The sequence below is a fragment of the Rutidosis leptorrhynchoides genome, chromosome 7 (genome assembly GCF_046630445.1).
Source record: "Rutidosis leptorrhynchoides isolate AG116_Rl617_1_P2 chromosome 7, CSIRO_AGI_Rlap_v1, whole genome shotgun sequence".
NCBI classification, from domain to species: Eukaryota; Viridiplantae; Streptophyta; class Magnoliopsida; order Asterales; family Asteraceae; genus Rutidosis; species Rutidosis leptorrhynchoides.
Window position 1 is genome coordinate 286,902,428 of NC_092339.1, and position 20,743 is coordinate 286,923,170.

Genomic DNA, 20,743 nt, shown 5'->3' on the forward strand with positions numbered 1-20,743 from the left:
GTACACGTGGTTTGTTCATATTTGCATCACAACATCTAAACTTTTATTTTTGCGTAGTTGATACCTCAATTTTGCTTAACTATCGTGGTTGGCACCCGAACCTAACTGCAGTCAAAATCTAAGGGTTAACTTTCACATGTGCAATGCATGTGAGGGCAAATTCATCATTTTCTATTATTTTTGCTATGATGAAGAAACCACTGAAGAACTTGATGCTAAAAGAATAACAGGAAAAAGGATGTATTTACTCAACTGTAATTTTCCCTATATGCTAAACCACAAACTCACTACTACACCCTCTTACCTACCAGATAGTTTACCTCTTTCACTTCATCCCTACCACTCAACATCTACGATGGTTTTTAAATATCTTCTTTTAATAGAAGTTCGCTGCAATCGATCTTTGCCTATCGCGATGGTTGTTTGCCTGAATTTACGCTTTGGCATTATGCTTTTCCCAATCACGCTTGCTAGCTTCCACCATGGTCAAATGTACCAAACTCTTAACAAATTGAAACAAATTTACAACCTTTCTGCAGATGCAGATAAAAGGCTACCGGCGCCGCACGTCAATGGCTACCGGCGCACCACCTTCTCCGTCCTCCTCCGTTTCACTCACCGGAATTCTAAATTACGGCGATCGAACTCCAGATCTGGTTTGGTTGATTTTAATTTTGACCAGTGATGGTGGCTGGTAAGCGAGATAAAAAAAGGTTAGATCTGAGCTACTATTTGAAAATGGGTGATGAAATTAGTAATGAAATTTCTACTTGGTTTTGATAAAATTGTATTTGTTGGGACCATATCATATATGAATTTTGTTTGAGGGCAATGAGTTTTGGAAGATGCATTTTGACATGAACATCAGTTATGATTTTGATATTTAAGGAATTTAAAATTTAAATGGGGTCTTGATGATGATGAATTTTGAAACTGGAGGTGAGCCTCAGATCTTCAACAAGTTTAAAAGCAGCAGGTTCTTTGTTGTCGTATAAATTTTGATTTTCATTCATTTGGATATGATTTGAGTTTTTAAGATTTGGGAAATGAAGAATGTCAAGTAGTGTCTGCAATGTATTCTACTACGCATGTTAGTAGCCAAAATTCCAAAACGTGGCTAATACTACCCACTTAGTTATATCTTAAAATTGTCGATTAATATCGGTGAGCAGAAGAAGATTCGTTAATATTTATTCATCCGTATTTGTGTTGGTATTATTAAACAGATGGTGAAATAAGTGGGAACGTAAAAACCTGAAAGAATCACTAGTTTTAAAAACACTTTTCAAACTAAAGAGGGTAGAAAAGGACGAATTTGCCCTCACATGCATTGCACATGTGAGGGTTAACCCTTGGATTTTGATTGCAGTTAGGTTGAGGTACCAACCATGATAGTTAAGCAAACCTGAGGTACCAACTATGCAAAAAATAAAGTTTAGGTGTTATGATGCAAATGTGAACAAACCACAGGTACCAACGGCGTAATTTTTCCTGTAGTTATTAAATCTTGAATCATTGTTGCAAATTATATTGACATGGTGTTTTCATTGTATGTTTGCAAGTTACGAGTCTGTACTATTTTTTGAATCCACTCGTACGCAAATAACTGATTTTCGTTTCTCGCCTTACCCTTCTTCCTTATCTCTTTGTTTTTTCCTTCAATTTGGTGGTGTAGTTCTCCGGTTTCATCAAGAATCTCATTAATGTGAAACTCGGTAGGTTCAAGGTTTAGGTGTGTTTGGTTGGTCAAATGTAATGGGGGGTTGTTTGGTATCAAATTGTTTTTTGATCTCAACAGAGATCATAGTTTCAATGATATAGTTTATTTGGGTTAGGTTGGCATGTTCGAAGTTTGCTCTTGAGTTTTTCAGCCGGTTCTAAATTCTAATGGTGTAGGGGTTTTAATAGTTTAATAGTGGGTTTCAATAGTTTTAGTAATGGTGTAGGGGTTTTAGTTGGTTTAGGTTTGCCTGTCCAACGCCGAAGTTGGTTTTAATAGTGTTATCATTTGAATAATAAGTATATTATTGATTGTTGCTTGCTTGAATATGTACAAGGATACAATATATATAGGTGCAAGAGAGCTATCTAGAAAGAAGGCCAAAGGCCATACATTAAAGATACATTAAAGGAGATCCTAAATAATGCAGTGTGCTAACATCCCCCGAAGTTGGAGTGGGAGTGCTTCGGACGCTCAAACTGGATCTGAAGTCATCAAATAGAGCAAACGGAAGACCTTTGGTGTTGCACGGGATTGGAAGAGAAGTAGACAGAGCTAACATTGTCACAGTAAACGATAGTTGCAGAGGTAAGGGGACAATGTAGCTCGCGAAGAAGATTACGAATCCAACATGTTTCTGCCACGGCGTTGGCGACACCGCGATATTCGGCTTCGGCACTGGAGCGAGAAGGCGTGAGTTGCCGCTTAGACGACCATGAGAGAAGGTTGTTACCCAAGAACACGCAGTAGCCAGATGTAGATCTTCTGGTGGTAGGACACCCAGCCCAATCACCATCAGAGTACGCGACTAAAGTGGAAGGTGAGGAGGCAAAGAGTTGCAAACCGAGATCAGTGGTCCCCTTAATATATCGAAGAATCCTCCTAAGGGCGTGAAGGTGCTGCTTGCAAGGATCATGCATGAATAGACAAATCTGTTGGACAGCGTAGGAGATGTCCGGGTGGTCGGACCTTTTCAAGCGCCAATTTATTTGTTTTCAGGTTTGTCTACCCACGAATTAATACTTACAACTATTAAATTTAAAGTTATTTTAGTAGTATTTTGAATAACAAGCAATTGGTCCACCGCGCGATGCTGCGGTATACTTAAGAATTTAGAAAAGTCACAGTTTATCGCAAAAAGTTGCTGGTTGTTACATACAAAAGGTTATTACATGAGTTTGCATACATTGCATAATCACATGCTCTTTTTGATCTTGGAATGTCTTTCCTGCCCTTGTAGTTAGCGAAAGTTGTCCAACATGACTGTAACATCCGGAATATATTAACACAATTTAATAAGGCACCTTAAAACATAGTAGCCCGAGATATTTAACGTTTTTTGAAAAACGTCCATTTTATGTATAGGTAGTTGCGTTGTGTTCGTAAAATTATTTCGAGTTGAACCGTCATTTCGGAAAAATATAACGCGTGGCGAGCGAGAAGATGTGGTCCGTTGAAGATTTTAGTATTTTTTAAAAAATTTTTTATTTAGAAATATGTAATTTTCACTTTAACCCTTGGAGTTTGAGGTGTTTGACATTTGATAGTAAAGAATGCTTGTGGGTACATCGATTTAAACGAAACGTACAACTACTTTAAGCATGGAGGTGAGTTACTATTCATGAATAGTAACCAAAATTTGGTCAATTGTATATATGTATAATATAATGATTAAAAATATAATATTATATACAATTAAAAACTTAATTGTCACGTCGATATACATATAGCTTGTACTTAATTAATAAAATTGTTTGAATTTTTCTGATAAAAAGTTGTATATTATTATTACCCGCAGGTTACGGGCATGAGTGAAAAGTTTTTACTCGTGGGCGGGTAACGGGTCTCAACGTGCAAAAAAGAAATCCGACGGGCGGGTCGCGGGTATATAGAACTCGTGCCCGTTACCCGCGGGCGTCATCCCTAGATAGTAACAAGTATTTGGTCACGCGCTTCGCTGCGTTTGAAAAGTTTTTTGTTGTACTTTACTATATGTTTTGAGTAAAACAATTTAACGTTAATAAGTCAAACGTAATTCAAGATTAAAAGTCGATTCAACAGACCAAACACACCTACGTATTTTTTCTAGAAACAAAGTTAGATATCGTTTTTTGAAATTGTTAAAAGAGTTAACGAAAATTTGGAAGTAAAAATTTTAGGGTGCACAATAAAAGATTCAAAAGTGAAAAAATAAAAAACATAATAAAGTTAAAGAAAAAATTATTTGAAAATGCATTAAACTGATACTAAATTTCTATTATATGCATCTAAATTTTAAATTACAATATTGGTCCTTCATGTTTGTCAAATATTGTATTATTTATTTTTTCTAGACAAAATTACATCATTGATCCCTCACACATCTCTTTTTTCATTCTATTAAAAATTTGAGTTACATACATATCTTGGTATTCTAACAGCTGTGATGCTGGTATGTGATTTTACATGAGGACAAGAAAGTTTCTTCCTTCGTGTGTTCATTGCATTGGTTACCAGTAGTAATGTATTATTCTAGTTGATTAAAACCAACACATTAGATACAATAGTTTAAATGTGCTAAACGCAATTTAGTTTATGAATGCATGTCAAAATATATGTACTGATTCAGGTGATGGTCTATAACTTGTAATCAAGAAATCTTTCATTCTCTACAATATTCATAATGTTTTTAACTTTTGATCTGTGTTGCACGCTTGTTTATAGAATAACCAAGGCTTGTTGGTTATATGATTGCTTATTCTGGTAATGCAGTTACTTTTTATTCACCTAACATGGATCCTAAAAATCTTGACAAATAACTAGGGGTGTTCACCAGCTCAAATTTCGGTTTTTAGGTTTATTCGGTTCGGTTTCTTCGATTTTGGAACATTAAAAATCAAAATCGAAAACCAAACCGAAACCATATTCAAATATTAAAATCGAAAACGAAACCGAAACATAACCAAAAACCAAATTTCAATTCAGTTCGATTTCGGTTAAAACACAATTCGACTTCCAAATCGATATTTTACTGTCCCTCACGAGATGAACAATTAGTAAAGTATTAACTTAAAGATGTGGAGTGAAAAAATTAGGAAAAATAAAAATTTAAAGATTATCTACATCTCACCTCCCTCATACACCACTTATATGATATTGGGTTTTGTTGTTGTTGTTGTATAAACTTAAAGATTCAAATAGAATTTCAAATCCGAGATAACATAATATGATTTGAAAAGTTTAAGATATATACTTAAATTATATCCTGTACATGTATACAAAAATATTAATAACTTAATATTTAATTTAATATTGTATAAGTTGAATTCGATTTGATATTCAGTTTTCGGTTATACAAATTCGGTTTGATTTTTTTCGATTTGATTTCAATTCGGTATTTAATTTATACAGTTTCAAATCAAATATTGAACACCCCTACAAATAGTGGCGAATTTTGTGTTCTTAAAGGTATTATATGAATTTTAATTTTAATGTGATTTTTTTGGAAGGAGAAATGGTTGGAGGTTTTAAAATTAGGGTTCTTATGTTTTTGATGATGAAGATGTGAGTGGAGGAGATTGAAGAAGAATGTTACGACTATCTGCGAGATGAACAATTAGTAAAGTATTAACTTAAAGATGTGGAGTGAAAAAATTAGGAAAAATAAAAATTTAAAGATTATCTACATCTCACCTCCCTCATACACCACTTATATGATATTGGGTTTTGTTGTTGTTGTTGTTGTATAAACTTAAAGATTCAAATAGAATTTCAAATCCGAGATAACATAATATGATTTGAAAAGTTTAAGATATATACTTAAATTATATCCTGTACATGTATACAAAAATATTAATAACTTAATATTTAATTTAATATTGTATAAGTTGAATTCGATTTGATATTCAGTTTTCGGTTATACAAATTCGGTTTGATTTTTTTCGATTTGATTTCAATTCGGTATTTAGTTTATACAGTTTCAAATCAAATATTGAACACCCCTACAAATAGTGGCGAATTTTGTGTTCTTAAAGGTATTATATGAATTTTAATTTTAATGTGATTTTTTTGGAAGGAGAAATGGTTGGAGGTTTTAAAATTAGGGTTCTTATGTTTTTGATGATGAAGATGTGAGTGGAGGAGATTGAAGAAGAATGTTACGACTATCTGCGTGATAAATGAATATTAGTGGCAAAGGTGCAATATTGGGCAAACATGAAGGACCAATCGCGTAATTTTTTCTACATATTAACTTGATCCCTTCTCTAAAAGTTACTGAATACATACAATATGACAATTAAAATAGTTGAATCCATACAATAGAAGATCTGAAATTTAGATGCATACAATAAAAATTTGGTAAAAGTTCAATACATTTTGAAACGATTTTCCCTAAAGTTAAAATGTGAAAGGGGTTGAAAAAAAATCAAAAAAGAAAAAAGAAAAAAGAAAAAAAGAGATAAATATATTTCAGGAATCAAACATGAGTCCTCCAGCTAACAAACAAGCGCCATAACCCCTTCAACACACCTGTCTTTATATTATAAAAGCGATTGATCTCGATTTGATCTTGATTGTTTATGCTGCTTATAACCCGTGGCTAAAGGAACGTTTACCTACATCGCGTTAACAATATCGAGTTGGTTTCTTGTTATTTCATGGCTCATGGCGCCTTTTGTGTTCAATCCATCCGGTTTCGATTGGTTAAAAGCCGTTTACGATTTCGATGATTTCATGACGTGGATATGGTTTCGAGGAGGCGTTTTTGCAAAATCTGAAGAGAGTTGGGAACAATGGTGGTACGAGGAACAAGTCATTTGAGGACGACCGGTTTATTTGGGAAATTGTTTGAAATCGTTTTGGATTTAGACCATCAATAGTGCAGCTTGATGGCCACAAAAAACCACCATCACGCTTCCATCGCGCCCCTGATTGGGGGTCCCATTCGACCGTTTACCATTTCTGTTATCCATTTCGACCGTTGACCATATTAATTTAAATAAAATGATTTTAATTTTATAAATAGTAAATTTTATACACCTCTATAAATACAACACATCTCATTCATACATTTTCACACAACACTTTATTTCTATCACTTTTATTTATAAAACATTCTCAATAATATTTCAAATTTCATAACCACGTCTCAAATCCCGATCATAATGAGCCCGGTTCCGGTAATCTCTACAACTTCGGGTCCAAATATGCCCGGTTCGAGCTCAAATTCGCCTCAAAACCTTCGAGGTAATCGACCATTTGACAATATCCCGCAACAAAATCTTCTTATTTATTTTAATAATGCGTCTATTTTTCTCAGTTTCTACAACAACAACATTTTCAACAACAATTTCCATCACAATTTCAACAATCATTTCCATCACAATCTCAACAACCATTTCAACTGAAACGACCCGATTCCGGTTACCGTTAAAAGACACCTATATATATATATATATATATATATATATATATATATATATATATATATATATATATATATACACATACACACACACACACACACACACACACCCCTCGCGTCGGGGACCCAATTGGTCGCGGTGCAAGGTCACGCACAAAATAAATGTCAAGAGTTTCACCAGACCAGACCACCAGTCCAAGCATGTTGTCGCGTCGCGACTTTTCATGATCGCGTCGCGACACCACCCAGTTCCAGATGGTCCAGTCCTTTAAAATGCTCGACGTTGAAAACGTACTATTGGTCGCGTCGAGAGGTCTGGGTCTGGTTGTCGCGCCGCGACACAACACTGATCCAGATTCTGACTTGCAACATTTTAACTCAACACAATTTCCTCAACCATTCAAGTCTTAAATCATCAAAACCCGTTTAAATGTTAAACACAATCCAAAATACAACAAGTTATGAGATTACAACATCGGGAACTCAAGTCCCATAATTTGACCAATGTTTAACACAACACGTTCAAGCAAAGTGAGCATGACCGTCAGGACCATTACCAAAAGCGTCTTTCCAAGACCACCAACATGCAAGCTAAGCCAATCACTTACCCTTGTCCTTCGAAGTGCCACAATCTAAAAAAAATAAACAACGAGGGAGTAAGCTACAATGCTTAGTGAGTGCAATACGTATATGCATACATATATAAACCACTTACTTGCACAACTTACACATAACCGCATATAAGATAGCATCACTAACACATACATACACAATCCGAACACAAGCTAGCATGTTAATCGCATAAAAAATAATAAAACACGCTACACTACAAAACACAATATGTGGTTAACCATACCCAAGTGTGCTAGTCATCAAATGAATAACACCATCAACCAATGTATATGGCCAACAAAACTCCTCCCGGATGGCACTACCGTATACACCCGAATGTGGCCAACAAAAAGCAAAACCAAATGGTGACGCTTACCACATCCTCACAAGTGACCGACAAAGAGTGGATATTATATGATCAACACTCACCCCTTCCCACAAATGAAACGTGGCCAAAAAAATGTAAATCCTTAAGTTCATCACATACCACTGTGCACCGAGTGGCCAACAAAGAGCAAATCCATCATGAACGGATATTACTCTCCACTAAACCCCGCAAGCAAACAATTAATATATACACACATATAAATACTCGACTCACCTTGAACACTTGGATGAGTTAGTCACCGCGCTAGGACTTCAAGAATGATCCAAAAGTACTTCACCTAGCATCAAAACACAACGTCAAGCTATAAACACTGGCAGCTTGTCCCAAACGCACCCAAGCGCAATTTCAACCCAATTTGCACTATGACCTCCAACTTGGTCAATCTAGACTCCAATACCCTAAATCACTAGTGGCTAGTGATTTTGGCTCAAACTCACCAAAATACATCACATGTTCAAGTGTTACAAGCACTTCATGACCCATTACAACAAAAGACTCGTTTTGACCCAAATTAGGGACAAAACGCAAGAGTAAGTTCATAGAATCCCATACCCACCAAATCGCAAGTGTTCAAGTGAACATCTAGCCATTTCAAGTTCATGCACTTGCAAAAATCATATTAAAACCAAAATCACGAATTGAGGTTCATACACCCAAATCATACCCTAAGAACCCTAATACTTCAAGTAACTAGGTTCTTCACTCATCTCCAACCCAAACCCTAACCAAAACATGAAATTACACACTAAGATTGAGCTAGGGTTCTTACCACAAGTGTATTAAAAATTTAAAACACTAGAACACAACTACAAGATGTTAGGACTTTAATGGGGGTTGGACTTAAGCTTCTTCTTCACAAAATCAACCTCCTCTCACTAAAGCTTTCTCACCTTAGACTTGGGAGTAATTTGGTGTAGGGGAAAATGACTAAATGACTCCAAAATCTGATCTAAAACTGACCCAAACTCGGCCATGCAAAACTGCACAAAGGTCCCCAACTAATTTCAGTTTATAAAAAAACAGTCCCTTCCAAATCAGGTACATGTCGTACCGCGACAAAGGAGGGTCGCGCCGAGACACCTCACTGTTTCTGAAAATTCGGGTTGTTACAATCTCCCCCACTGGGACCCTATCGAGTCCCGCCATCAAAGCTGCATGTAACGAGGGCAGATGCTCCAACACAAAATCCTCCGATTCCCAAGTACACTCGGACCCTTTTCGGTGACACCATTGCACTTTATAAGTCCGAATTCTTTTATTCCGAATCTCTTTAACCTTCTCATCAAGGATAGCAATCGCCTCTTCCACATACTCTAGTTTGTTATGTAGAGTAATCTCATTCAACGGTACCCACATCGAGTGATCCACAAGACACTTGCAGAGATAGGAAACATAAAATGTGTTATGGATTCCCGCAATCTCTCCGGTAACTCCAAACGATAGGCAACTTCACCAACACGTGCCAACACTTTAACTGGCCCGATAAACTAGGGAGCAAGCTTTCCCAGCTTTCGGAACTGAATCGCACCCTTCCATGGCAACACCTTAAGCATTACCATATCACCTTCGTGAAACTTAATCGGTCGCATACGCTTATACGCATACGACTTTTGTCGATCTTGTACCGCTTTGAGGCGGGCACGAATCACATCAATCTTTTGGTTCGTCTCAAGAACCACCTCGGTACCACTAACTTCCTTTTGACCCACCTCGCCCCAACATAGCAGGGTTCGGCATTTCCTTCCATAAAGCATCTCGTACAGTGGCATTCCAATATTAGCATGGTAGCTATTATTGTATGAGAATTCCACCAATGGCAAATGCTCATCCCAACTTCCACCAAAATCAGTTACACAAGCATATCCTCCAAGGTTTGGATGGTTCTTTCGCTTTGACCATCCATTTGAGGATGATAGGTGGTGCTCAAATTCACTCGAGTACCTATTTCACATAAGAAACTTACTCCAAAATCGAGAAGTAAAACGCATATCTCGATTCGAAATAATAGACACCAGTACCCCATGTCTTGAAATCACCTCTTTAATAAATAGTCTTCCCAATGCCTCCGACGAAATCGCCTCGCGTATAGGAAGAAACAAGGCCCTTTTCATCAATCGATCAACGATCACCCAAATTGTATCATATTAAGTTTTTGCCATTTTTGACAACTTCGTGATAAAATCCATGGTAAGATGCTCCCACTTCCACTTCGGGATTTCTAACGGTTGCACCATACCATAAGGCTTTTGATGCTCGACCTTAACTTGAAAGCAAGTAACACATTGCTCAGCATACTTAACCACATCACGCTTCATATCGGGCCACCAATACTCTTTCTTCAAATCAAGATACATCTTTGTAGCACCCGGATGAATATAATATTTTGATTTGTGCGCCTCATCGAGTAGCACTGTACGGTGACCACCCAATTTTGGCACCCACACTCGACCCTGCAAGACAACAACCCATGCGGGCCTAGGACAATCGACTTCGTTTGTCCTTGAATTCGCTCTTCGCGCTTGTAATTAACAAATGCCAATTTGAATCTCACCGAGTTTCTCAAGAAATTCATTCGAAAGGACCGTTCGCAATGACTTCACTTGCAAACTCGAAACTTGTTTTTTCCGACTCAAAGCATCCGCAACCACATTAGCCTTACTCGGATGGTAAAGTATCTCACAATCATAATCCTTTAACAAATCCAACCATCATCGTTGACAGTTGTTTAAAATCGCGTTGATCAAAGAAGTACTTTAAATTCTTATGATCCGAATAAATCGTACACTTAACGCCATAAAGATAATGGCGCCAAATTTTCAACGCATGAACCACCGACGCCAACTCAAGATCATGAGTCATGTAGTTCTTCTCGTGCTCTTTAAGTTGTCTCGAGGCATAAGCGATCACTTTACCCCTTTGCATAAGAACACATCCGAGCTCACTAATCGAGGCATCACAATACACCACCATGTCTTCCACCCCTTCCGGTAACATTAACACCGGAGCTTGACACAATTTTCTCTTCAATAATTGGAATGCAATTTCTTGCTCATCACCCCATTCGAATTTCACATTTTTTCCGAGTTAGCTTCGTTAAGGACGAAGCAATCTTGGAAAATTCTTGAATAAACCGACGATAATAACCGGCCAATCCGAGAAAACTTCGGACTTTCGTAGGTGTAGTCGGTCGTTCCCAACTTTTAGCCGCATCAATCTTCCCTGATTCCACTTTAATCCCCCCGTGGTTTACAATATGGCCAAGGAATTTCACTTTCCTGAACCAAAAATCACATTTGGAGAATCTTGCATACAAGTTCTCCTTACGTACCACCTTCAACAACTCACGAAATGATATTCATGTTCTTCGTACTCTTAGAATTAACGAGTATGTCATCAATGAACACAATTACCAACTTGTCCAACATAGGTTGGCACACTCGGTTCATAAGGTCGATGAATCCTGCTGGCGCATTCGTAAGACCGAAATGCATCACAAAAAACTCAAAATGCCCGTATCGCGTTCGAAACGCCGTCTTCTCAATATCTTCCTCTCAGATCCGCATTTGATGATAACTAGATCGCAAATCAATCTTAGAAAAATAACACGCACCTTGAAGTTGATCAAATAAGTCTTCAATCCTAGGCAACGGATAACGATTTTGATCGTCACATTATTAAGCTCACGGTAATCAAAGCACATACGCATGCTACCGTCTTTCTTCTTCACAAACAAAATCGCGACACCCCATGGTGAGCTGCTCGGTTGGATAAAACCCTTCTCTAACAACTCTTGGGTTTGATTCAACAACTCGTGCATTTCGGTTGACGCCAAACTGTAAGGAGTTTTAGCAATGGTGTTAGCCCCAGGAACCAACTCAATGCGAAACTCCACTTGCCTTTCCTTACTCTTATTAAAGCAAGCACACGTAAAACTCTCTCGTTTAACTTTAACCTACATCGATAAGTGACTCTCTACTCACATATGAAATTAGATTTAAATGTTACCTATGTTCTCATTGCTTGTTTTGTTGGTTCTCATTTAAAATTTTGACTATTCTATATAAATATGACTTTTTATTTCTGACTGGGGCATGGACTTATCAATTATATTATCCAACTCAATGGGCATATACCCGTCTCGATCTACCAGTGGATTGGATATTAACTAAATTGATGAATATCGAATACGGATTTCGATATGAATATGTATGTTTAGTTGATCGAATATGGATGTGAATACGTAATCAATGGATTGATCCGTTTTCACTCGAAATAGGTCCAACCCAGTGTGACTATTATTCTTACACTTATCTTGTTTTGTTCTAATTGCTAAGTGGACATTACCTTTTCGATGATTTTTTATGATCGTTATTTTTAATATACAAATTGTTGTTTGAGTTCGTTTTTAGCCAACAAATGTTAATTCTTTATTCACTGTAATTCAATTCATATTATTTCCCGAAGTCATACTCCGTATTAATTAGTACACACCCTTTGATCTTGGTTTACTTAAAACCATGCACTTATAAAGTACATATATGATGCAGCATTTGTCATTTGATCAAACAGGATTTATCATAATTTAATACTCAGAAAACAGATAGTAAGAAAAAAGGGGTTCCAGCAAGTCTATAAACGTAAGAAAAAAGGGGTAAATGCGGGTAATAACAAGGATAAAGGCGAAGGGTTTACGATGGCCAAGCAAAAACCAAAGTTGGTTTACAGGTCGGTTTTAAAACCGGGTTTGAAACAACAAACTAATAAGGCAGGCCCAAGTGGTACAAAGAAAGATGATGCTATTGATGGCAAGCAAGTGAAGGTTCAGAATTCATTTGGGCCGTTTAATAATAACCTAGTGGATGAGCTGAGCGATATAGAAACTGACGAAGAGGAAACGGCCACGTTTATGGCTGAGAAAAATACATCTAAGCCTACGGCCCCGATGAAATCGGGTTGGTTGTAGTTGGAAGTCTTCAGTGGTCCATGTCTCGTTCTAGGTGTGTCGTAGGTTTTTATTGTGTTTTGCTAGTCTTGTTGTGTAGGTTCTAGCTTGTTTTGTGGTTGTTTGAGGGGCCGCAAGGCGCGCTTGTGGTCGTTGTTCTTATTTGTATTTGTTATTTTTTGAAATAATATTTACCGGGTAAAACCCATTACCCAAAAAAAGAAAACAGATAGTATGAGAAAAAATTACAAATATGAAATTAAACACTATTTATTCTACGTACAATACTCCATCATCGTACTAAGACTCGAGACGTACAACTCCATGAAGATGGATTCATCAACTATTTATTGACATATAATTACATATCTCTCAGTTGTCCATGCTATCAGACATGTTAGGCTAGCCCCAAGTCGTTTGGACTTGGGTCTATGCTAATATGTCTAATACATGCAACTCAATGCATCAATAATAGTTATACGCTAAAAAGTACACAGATCGATCGAGTAGCTTGTAAACTTCTTGCTGTAATGTTGAGCCTTTTTAGTTACAAGCGTGAAAAGTTGGAGCCCATAGGGAAGTAAGCAACTGGAATTGGTGCGCTTTTTCTGTTCTTGACCTTCTCTTTCTGCTCGCCATCTGCTTTTTGAACTTTTTGTGACACGTTATATTTCTCATTTTCGTCGTCAATTACCTTGTTTGAACCCGAAAAACAACTGAACACGAGATTAGAAAAAATAGCCATTTTATTTTACTTGGAGATGATGAATGAAAGTTAATTAAGAACCTGAAATAATTTTGTTAATTTTGACTCTTTGAGTAAAACTACTAGTACTTTTGTTACTCCGTATTATGTATGAAACAATACTCAATATATTTATAGATAAAAAGGTAACGAAATCTCTTGGAAATTTTCATTTTGCGTGGCGAAGAAGGGTGTTGAATTTTATAATGGGGTTTGACTAAAATGTAAGTATTTGTCTTAATCAATCATGTCTTAACATTTGTTCGACTTGGCATGCAAGAAAACACAGTTTTCTTTTAGGGCACGAGGTATTCGTAGTTCATTTTCGGTGTCCATTTCAAGGTCGAAAATGGACCTTGAAACTGATTAAAGTGGGGTGTCGTTCGGTGTCCATTTCGGTGTCCATTTCGGGGTTGATTTTAATGGTGGACCAATTAGAATATTAGGATAAGAAAAAAAAAAGAAAAAAAATATAAAAAATCACCGTCGCCTGAGCGACGATGAAATCGACGGACGAAATCGACGAGTTTCGACGGTGGGGCGGTGTCTGATTTTGCGGCGTCGTTGAAATCGACGAGCAAGAACGGTGTGGATACCGTGAGCTCTTATACTCCATTGTTGACTTTTAATATTTCTTCTTTTTAAATTTAAATTTTAAACCCTTTTTATTTGTGTTGTACTCCGTATATAATAATTTATAAAAGTATAATCAAAATGTATATTCATAAGATTCTAGTTATATACTAAAAAAAAAATAGAAACGACTTTTCATGTATATTTGATAATTTACTAAGTAATTATTTATTTATTTTTTTAACCACACAGACTTGCCTGAGTGACCACTGAATTGCCTAATGAAGCATATCATCCGGGTTCAATTCCCGACTATGCTAAATTATTCAAAAAGGGAGTGTGACGAGAGGGTGTGCATAATGCGCAATTCACCCGGTACCAGGTCTCGTGCTCGGGGGTCATGATTACTCGAGGTTTTACCTTCTATGAGGAGCTTATGTGCTCGTTTATTGGAGGGTTACTCGTTTACCAAAAAAATAATACTCCCTCCGTCCTACTGCAAGTGTCCACTTAGTTTTGCACACAATTTTAGAAAATTTCACTAACTTCATTCACCACCAATCAGAAATCTTCTCTCTCCAGAATAATCACTTCTCATTGGTTGAAATACAAAGTGGATAATTGAAATGAGACATCCCAAAATGAAAATGCGGACACTTGTGGTGGGATGGAGGGAGTAATATTTTTTTCCCCCTTTTTAAACTAATATTAAATTATTTGTATTTAAATAATTAAATTCCCAATATTAAAAGGAATGATATGGTCTACATGTAATATTTATTTTGATTTGAATGGTCATGTGTTTTGAATGGTCATGTGTTTGTGTAGCTATCTTACCTTTTTTATTTCACTCTACACCTTCTTTTCTTCTCTATTTTACTTTGATTTATTTTTTCTAATTCTTTTTTATCCTTGCTCATTATTTCTTTTCGTATTTTCTTCCTTCACCTTTGAATTTACTATTTCAATTTTCCCTCTTTAATAAGTATTTTACATTTTACATATTTTAATTATCACAAGTTGTAAAAACATTATGCAAAGCAATAAAAAAATTTGAAAAAACACCTTATCACAAATGCAATGGGGTCTGCAGCAACGCACGACGAACCGAAAACCTAATTTTAATCAAATATCATAAAATAATTTGTTTTTTAAGTCAAAATAAAAAAAACTCATAAAAGTCAAAATTAGATGCTCCATAAGTCCCAATTTAAGTCTCCGAACAAAAAACACACAGTTTAAGAAATGTTATTATCATCTTGTACTTTTATAGTTCACTTTCATGTTTTACCCTTTTTCTTTTTTACCTATTCTTCTATTTTACATACATAAAAGTAGAAATATAAAAGAACTTTACCTTATTATTTTCTTATCTATTTTTAGAAGTGAATTATTAACTTGGAACATCACACAAAAAGACAACAATTCACGGATAGAGTCGTACTTATTATCTGACGAAGGTAGTATTTGCATAAATTGTTATACTTAAATTCATAAATTTTCTTAGACCACTCACAGTTATATTCATAAATTAGCATTTAATAATTTGTTCACCACGTACTTGAGTAACTTGAGTTTGGATGAGACTTTATGTGGGAAAAGTAGTTGCATATGATCGAGTTGGGTGTTCAAGTTTGGCAATCGGTTGAATGGGTGACCGGTTATGCTATTTGAAAGAACCGAAATCGAATGGTTTTTAAAAACAAGTGGTGTTGCGGGTCCGTTATCTTAAATTCAATACAAGTAAAAAAAGCTACGAGTTAATATCGAACCGTTTGCAAAGAAACAAACCTAAATGGCATAAATGGTTGCTTAATTAATTTGTCGCTGTACATCTGACTATGATGATTATTTTTGTACAGTTTGTGTGAGTTTTTTGTCGTGTCTGTACAGTTTGTGTTCTAGTTAGACTTGCATTTTTTTCACTCTATGTATATTGCTTTATTCTTTGTGTTATGCACTGTTAATGTGTAAATCTGCTGTAGGTGCATGATGTCTTGCTTTGTACATGGTGTATGTTTTGTTCTTTTAGTAATAAATTGCTTTGCTTTTCAAACTACATTAATTTGCTCATTTTTTTTATTGAAGCTGTGACGACCCGGAAATTTTCGATCAAATTTAAACTTGATCTTTAAATGTTGCCGACACGATAAGCAAAGTCTGTAATGCTGAGTCTCAAAAATTTTGAACTGTTTTCACACATTCATTTAGCTTCGACCATTCCCGACGATTCACGAACAAATATTTGTATATATATATATATATATATATATATATATATATATATATATATATATATAATTATAGTAAATCTATTTGTTTAAAATTATATAACATATGTTTATGTGGTAAACTTGTTATTTAAAAACTGATTATATATATAGAGAGAGAAAATGGAAAATGAACGATTTCGAGCTTAAATAGTAAACGTCTGTAACACTCGGTTGATATTTCGTTAGTGTTCATATAGATATAAATTATATATACGAAGGATTAAGATAAAAGTTGAACTGTAAATTGATTACGAATATTTTAGATTTGTTAAAAAATTTTTTTTTACCTTTTTAAGTTTAAATATTAGTACTCCGTACATATAAATTGTAACAGAAAATAAATAATTATCGAACCTTTTTGGTCAGGTTTCAAACAGTTAATGACTGAAATAATTAAATGAACTTAATATAAAAATTTGGGATTTTTAGGAACACTTTTATACACTAACTGTTTAGCAATGGACACGATATGATACCCCGTGTAACTGTCGGTAAAGAAATAGTAATTGATGGCTGCTAATGATCACGTTTGTGATTTCAAATATTATTATTATATTTATTATTTTAATCTATATATCTAAATCAAATATCTTTATATCTACATACACACAAGTATGTAGAGGAGCACATATCACTTAAACTCGACCGCTAATTTACACCGGCAACCACCATCGCCACCCTAGACCACCACCGGACAACCACCTGCATCACCAAGGATCATCACCACCAATCACCTCATCACCATGAGTTTCCAACACCACCTTTGTGATGCCCCGTACAAAACCATCGTGTACGAATCATCAACAACACGATCATTACAAGGTCAAATACTATATGATGTTTCAAAATAAGTTTGCATTCATAAAATGAAGTGACGTTTTAACCAACGTCAAATGTTTAACAACCAAAAGTATGCTTCTACGAATAGCAAGCAATAATAGTACGTGACCCATAGGTCGTCACCAATACATCGTTTCAAAAGTAATATAGTTTGAATGCAAAATAAACGTTTCATGCGGTGATATCTCTAATAAGTGCAGCGGGTGTCTACAAAGCATGACTAGTACAGCGGAAGCAAGCAAACCTTAAGCACTTGAGAAAAACATGCTTAAAAACGTCAACACAAAGATTGGTGAGCTATAGTTTAAGTATAACAGTAATGTAAGGTAGGCCACGAGATTTCAGTGCTTCAAACAGCGTTTCAAAACAGTATGAAAAGTATATGTATAACCGTGGGCACTTGGTAACTAACTTAACGTTTATAACCCCCTAAACGTACACTTGGCGAGTGCGTATATTTACGAAGTATTAAACACCCGTTAAATGCTAGCGCTACTAGCCCGAGTGGGGATGGCAAACCCTATGGATCCATATCTAAGATTCGCCTTCACCGGTTCAAAGACCAATGACTAAACGTTACCGAGCTAAGGGGAATGTTTATGCTGTTGTATAACCCACACATATATAAAGTTTAAATACTCGTGCCTAGTATGTAAAACATAAAATGCGCAAGTATTCTCAGTCCCAAAATAGTTAAAGTAAAAAGGGATGCTATAACTCACAGTGGAAAGTAGTAAAAGTTGATACGCGGGAAAAGTAAGCAAGTGGTTGGTCCGGAAGGTCCTCGACCTAAGTCAAAAGTTACTAAGTCAGTAAATCGTTCCCGAAGGTTTAAAAGTATGTAAATTAGGTCTTAAGTACCATCATCATTCATCATTAAACAAAAAGTGTAAAGTAAGTTTTAAGTCAAGACTAGGGTTTGAAACAAAGGCTGACTTCGTTCAGTCGCCACGACCTCTATACAAACTGAAATGAGGTAAGACCAGTGGCCATGGCTCCGTATATGAGTCCCCTAGTGGCTGACCAATTTCCAGAACCCAAATCATCTTCGTTTGACCGTGGTGACGGTTTAAGTGCGAGCAGGTCAGAAATTTTAGCACAACGTTAATAGGGTGTAGTGACTTTCAGGAGGCCATAGATCCTAAACCGTAACTCGGATTAAGACGAGATCTAAACGAAAAATCATCTACTCGAACCGAAATAACTGAAAATCAACTTTCTAGTAGCCCAGGTAGTCTGATCAATTCCAAAAACAGTAAGTAAAGGTGTTCCGGTGGGTTCTTGGTGCTTGATGCTCATCACGGTTCTCATCCTTGATGCGTATAGCTTCAAGTGTACAACTCGTTGATGGGTTTGCATCATCTTAACCAAGGTTTGACCATCATAACACTAGTGTAAGTCTAAGATATGTAGCACAATTCACTTAAGAGTTGTAAGTAGTTTGATGAACCAAAGTTACATCAAGATCTTAGATCCGACACATACATGAGTTCTACTAGTAATATTAAGCTATAAACTTGAAAGTAAACTAAATAATCAAGATCTTAAGTTGTAGAACTTAGATTGTAGCAACCCGACCAAATCGTCATTGACGGCGCCGACTACTTAGGTCCCATTGCGTGGTCGTAAGTCTTTAAAATGACGTTTGACCAAAGATATATCGCATTCCTTTCAAAAGTAAATATTTGTTTCACAGTTTACAAGAATTGTTCATCCAAAAGTTACGTTACAAAGTTATAAGTACAAAGGAAACCTATGCGACACAGTTTTAAATAAAGTCAAAAGACGCTCCATGAAATGCATGTATACTCGACATCCAAAGCAAGTATCAAATAATGAGCGGAAGCATGTTTCACATAGCGTTCAAAGATCTGAGAAAAACATAGAAATCTGTCAACGAAAACGTTGGTGAAATCATAGGTTTAAGTAAGTAAGTGAGTAAAAGTAAGTCGAACCACAAGATTTGCAACATTTATAAAATAGTAGTACATTCTAAAAGTTAATATTCACGAGCACCCAATTATCAAGGCTTAACATTCCGTCCGTTGATACCCCATTAAGAGTGCTAGAACAACACTGTTTCACGAAAATATATTTCATCCGCAGACGGTAGCGAACCGTCCAAGATGAGGGTTTGTCAAACCCATATGGCCATACAACATAAGTTCACGCCTACACTTACACACTGCAAGAGTAACTAATGATAATCGAATTGAGGATTTCGTTCTAAACTCGTATGTAGAATGTTTGTTTTCCTCTACTTGTGTTCACTTAGTTTAAAAGTAATGTTTATGTTTTCTCATCCCAAATGTAAGTTCAAAAGAGTAAAAGTGGGACTATGATCTCACCTCGAGTGCAAGAGTAATAAAGTACTTCAATAAGTAAACACGCGCAAAGATAAACGCTAGTCTTGACCTAAACAATTAGGGTTGTATCAATAATGGTAATCACGATCGGTCAAAGATGTTCAATTAATCCTATGGCTCGTTACGACTCGATTATATAGCATGTGAATCAAATTGTCAAGTTTCATGCAAGATACAAGTATAGAATCATGTTAGGAAGGTTGCATAATCATTTGGTTAAGTTTGACAAAAGTCGAACTTCGGTCGGGTCAAAGTCAACGAAAAAGTCAACATGTTCGGGTCGGGTCCCGAACTATTTTTCTGAGGTTAGGAGTCATATATAAGCATGTTAGAATAAGTTACATGTGAATCGGAGGTCCATAGGGTGCCAAACATTTTTCATATTATTGACATGTAGGTCAGAACCTGAACACGGCTTAGGCAGCACCGCGACCCAGGATTGCCGCGCCACGACAATACACGGGAGCTGGTACCTGGTCAGTCTCAAATGTCCAAGTCTCAAATCAAAACACTTTCAAGCATAACTCGCAAACCGCTAATACTTAGAACTCGTATCTGATATCGTTAGAAAGGTAGTTTGACAAAGAACACAACTAAATACATTTCACCAACCAAAAACATCATTTTCAATAACCGATTTCCGGTCAAGTGATCATTAAAAGTCTATTTTCAAAGTCTCAAGTTCTCAAAACTCATTTTTAAGATTTGGGAATCCAATTCACACATATGTTATGCCGTTTTGAAGGTAATGAAACATACATTACAACTAAACACTTTCTAATAACATTTCATGGCATCCAAAATATCAAAAGTTCGTTTTAGGCTTATCAAACCCTAACCAAAATTCACAAAAATCTATAATCATGTATTTGAAGTTTTC

The 20,743-nt window shown here is 36.0% G+C and overlaps 1 protein-coding gene across 1 annotated transcript; it reads right to left on the reverse strand.

The window, feature by feature from the left end:
• Positions 1 to 2,214: 2,214 nt before the first annotated feature.
• LOC139860065 (uncharacterized mitochondrial protein AtMg00810-like) lies at positions 2,215 to 2,640 on the reverse strand. The gene has a single exon (XM_071848839.1). The coding sequence runs from the start codon at positions 2,638 to 2,640 to the stop codon at positions 2,215 to 2,217; it is 426 nt and encodes a 141-aa protein (XP_071704940.1).
• Positions 2,641 to 20,743: the final 18,103 nt, after the last annotated feature.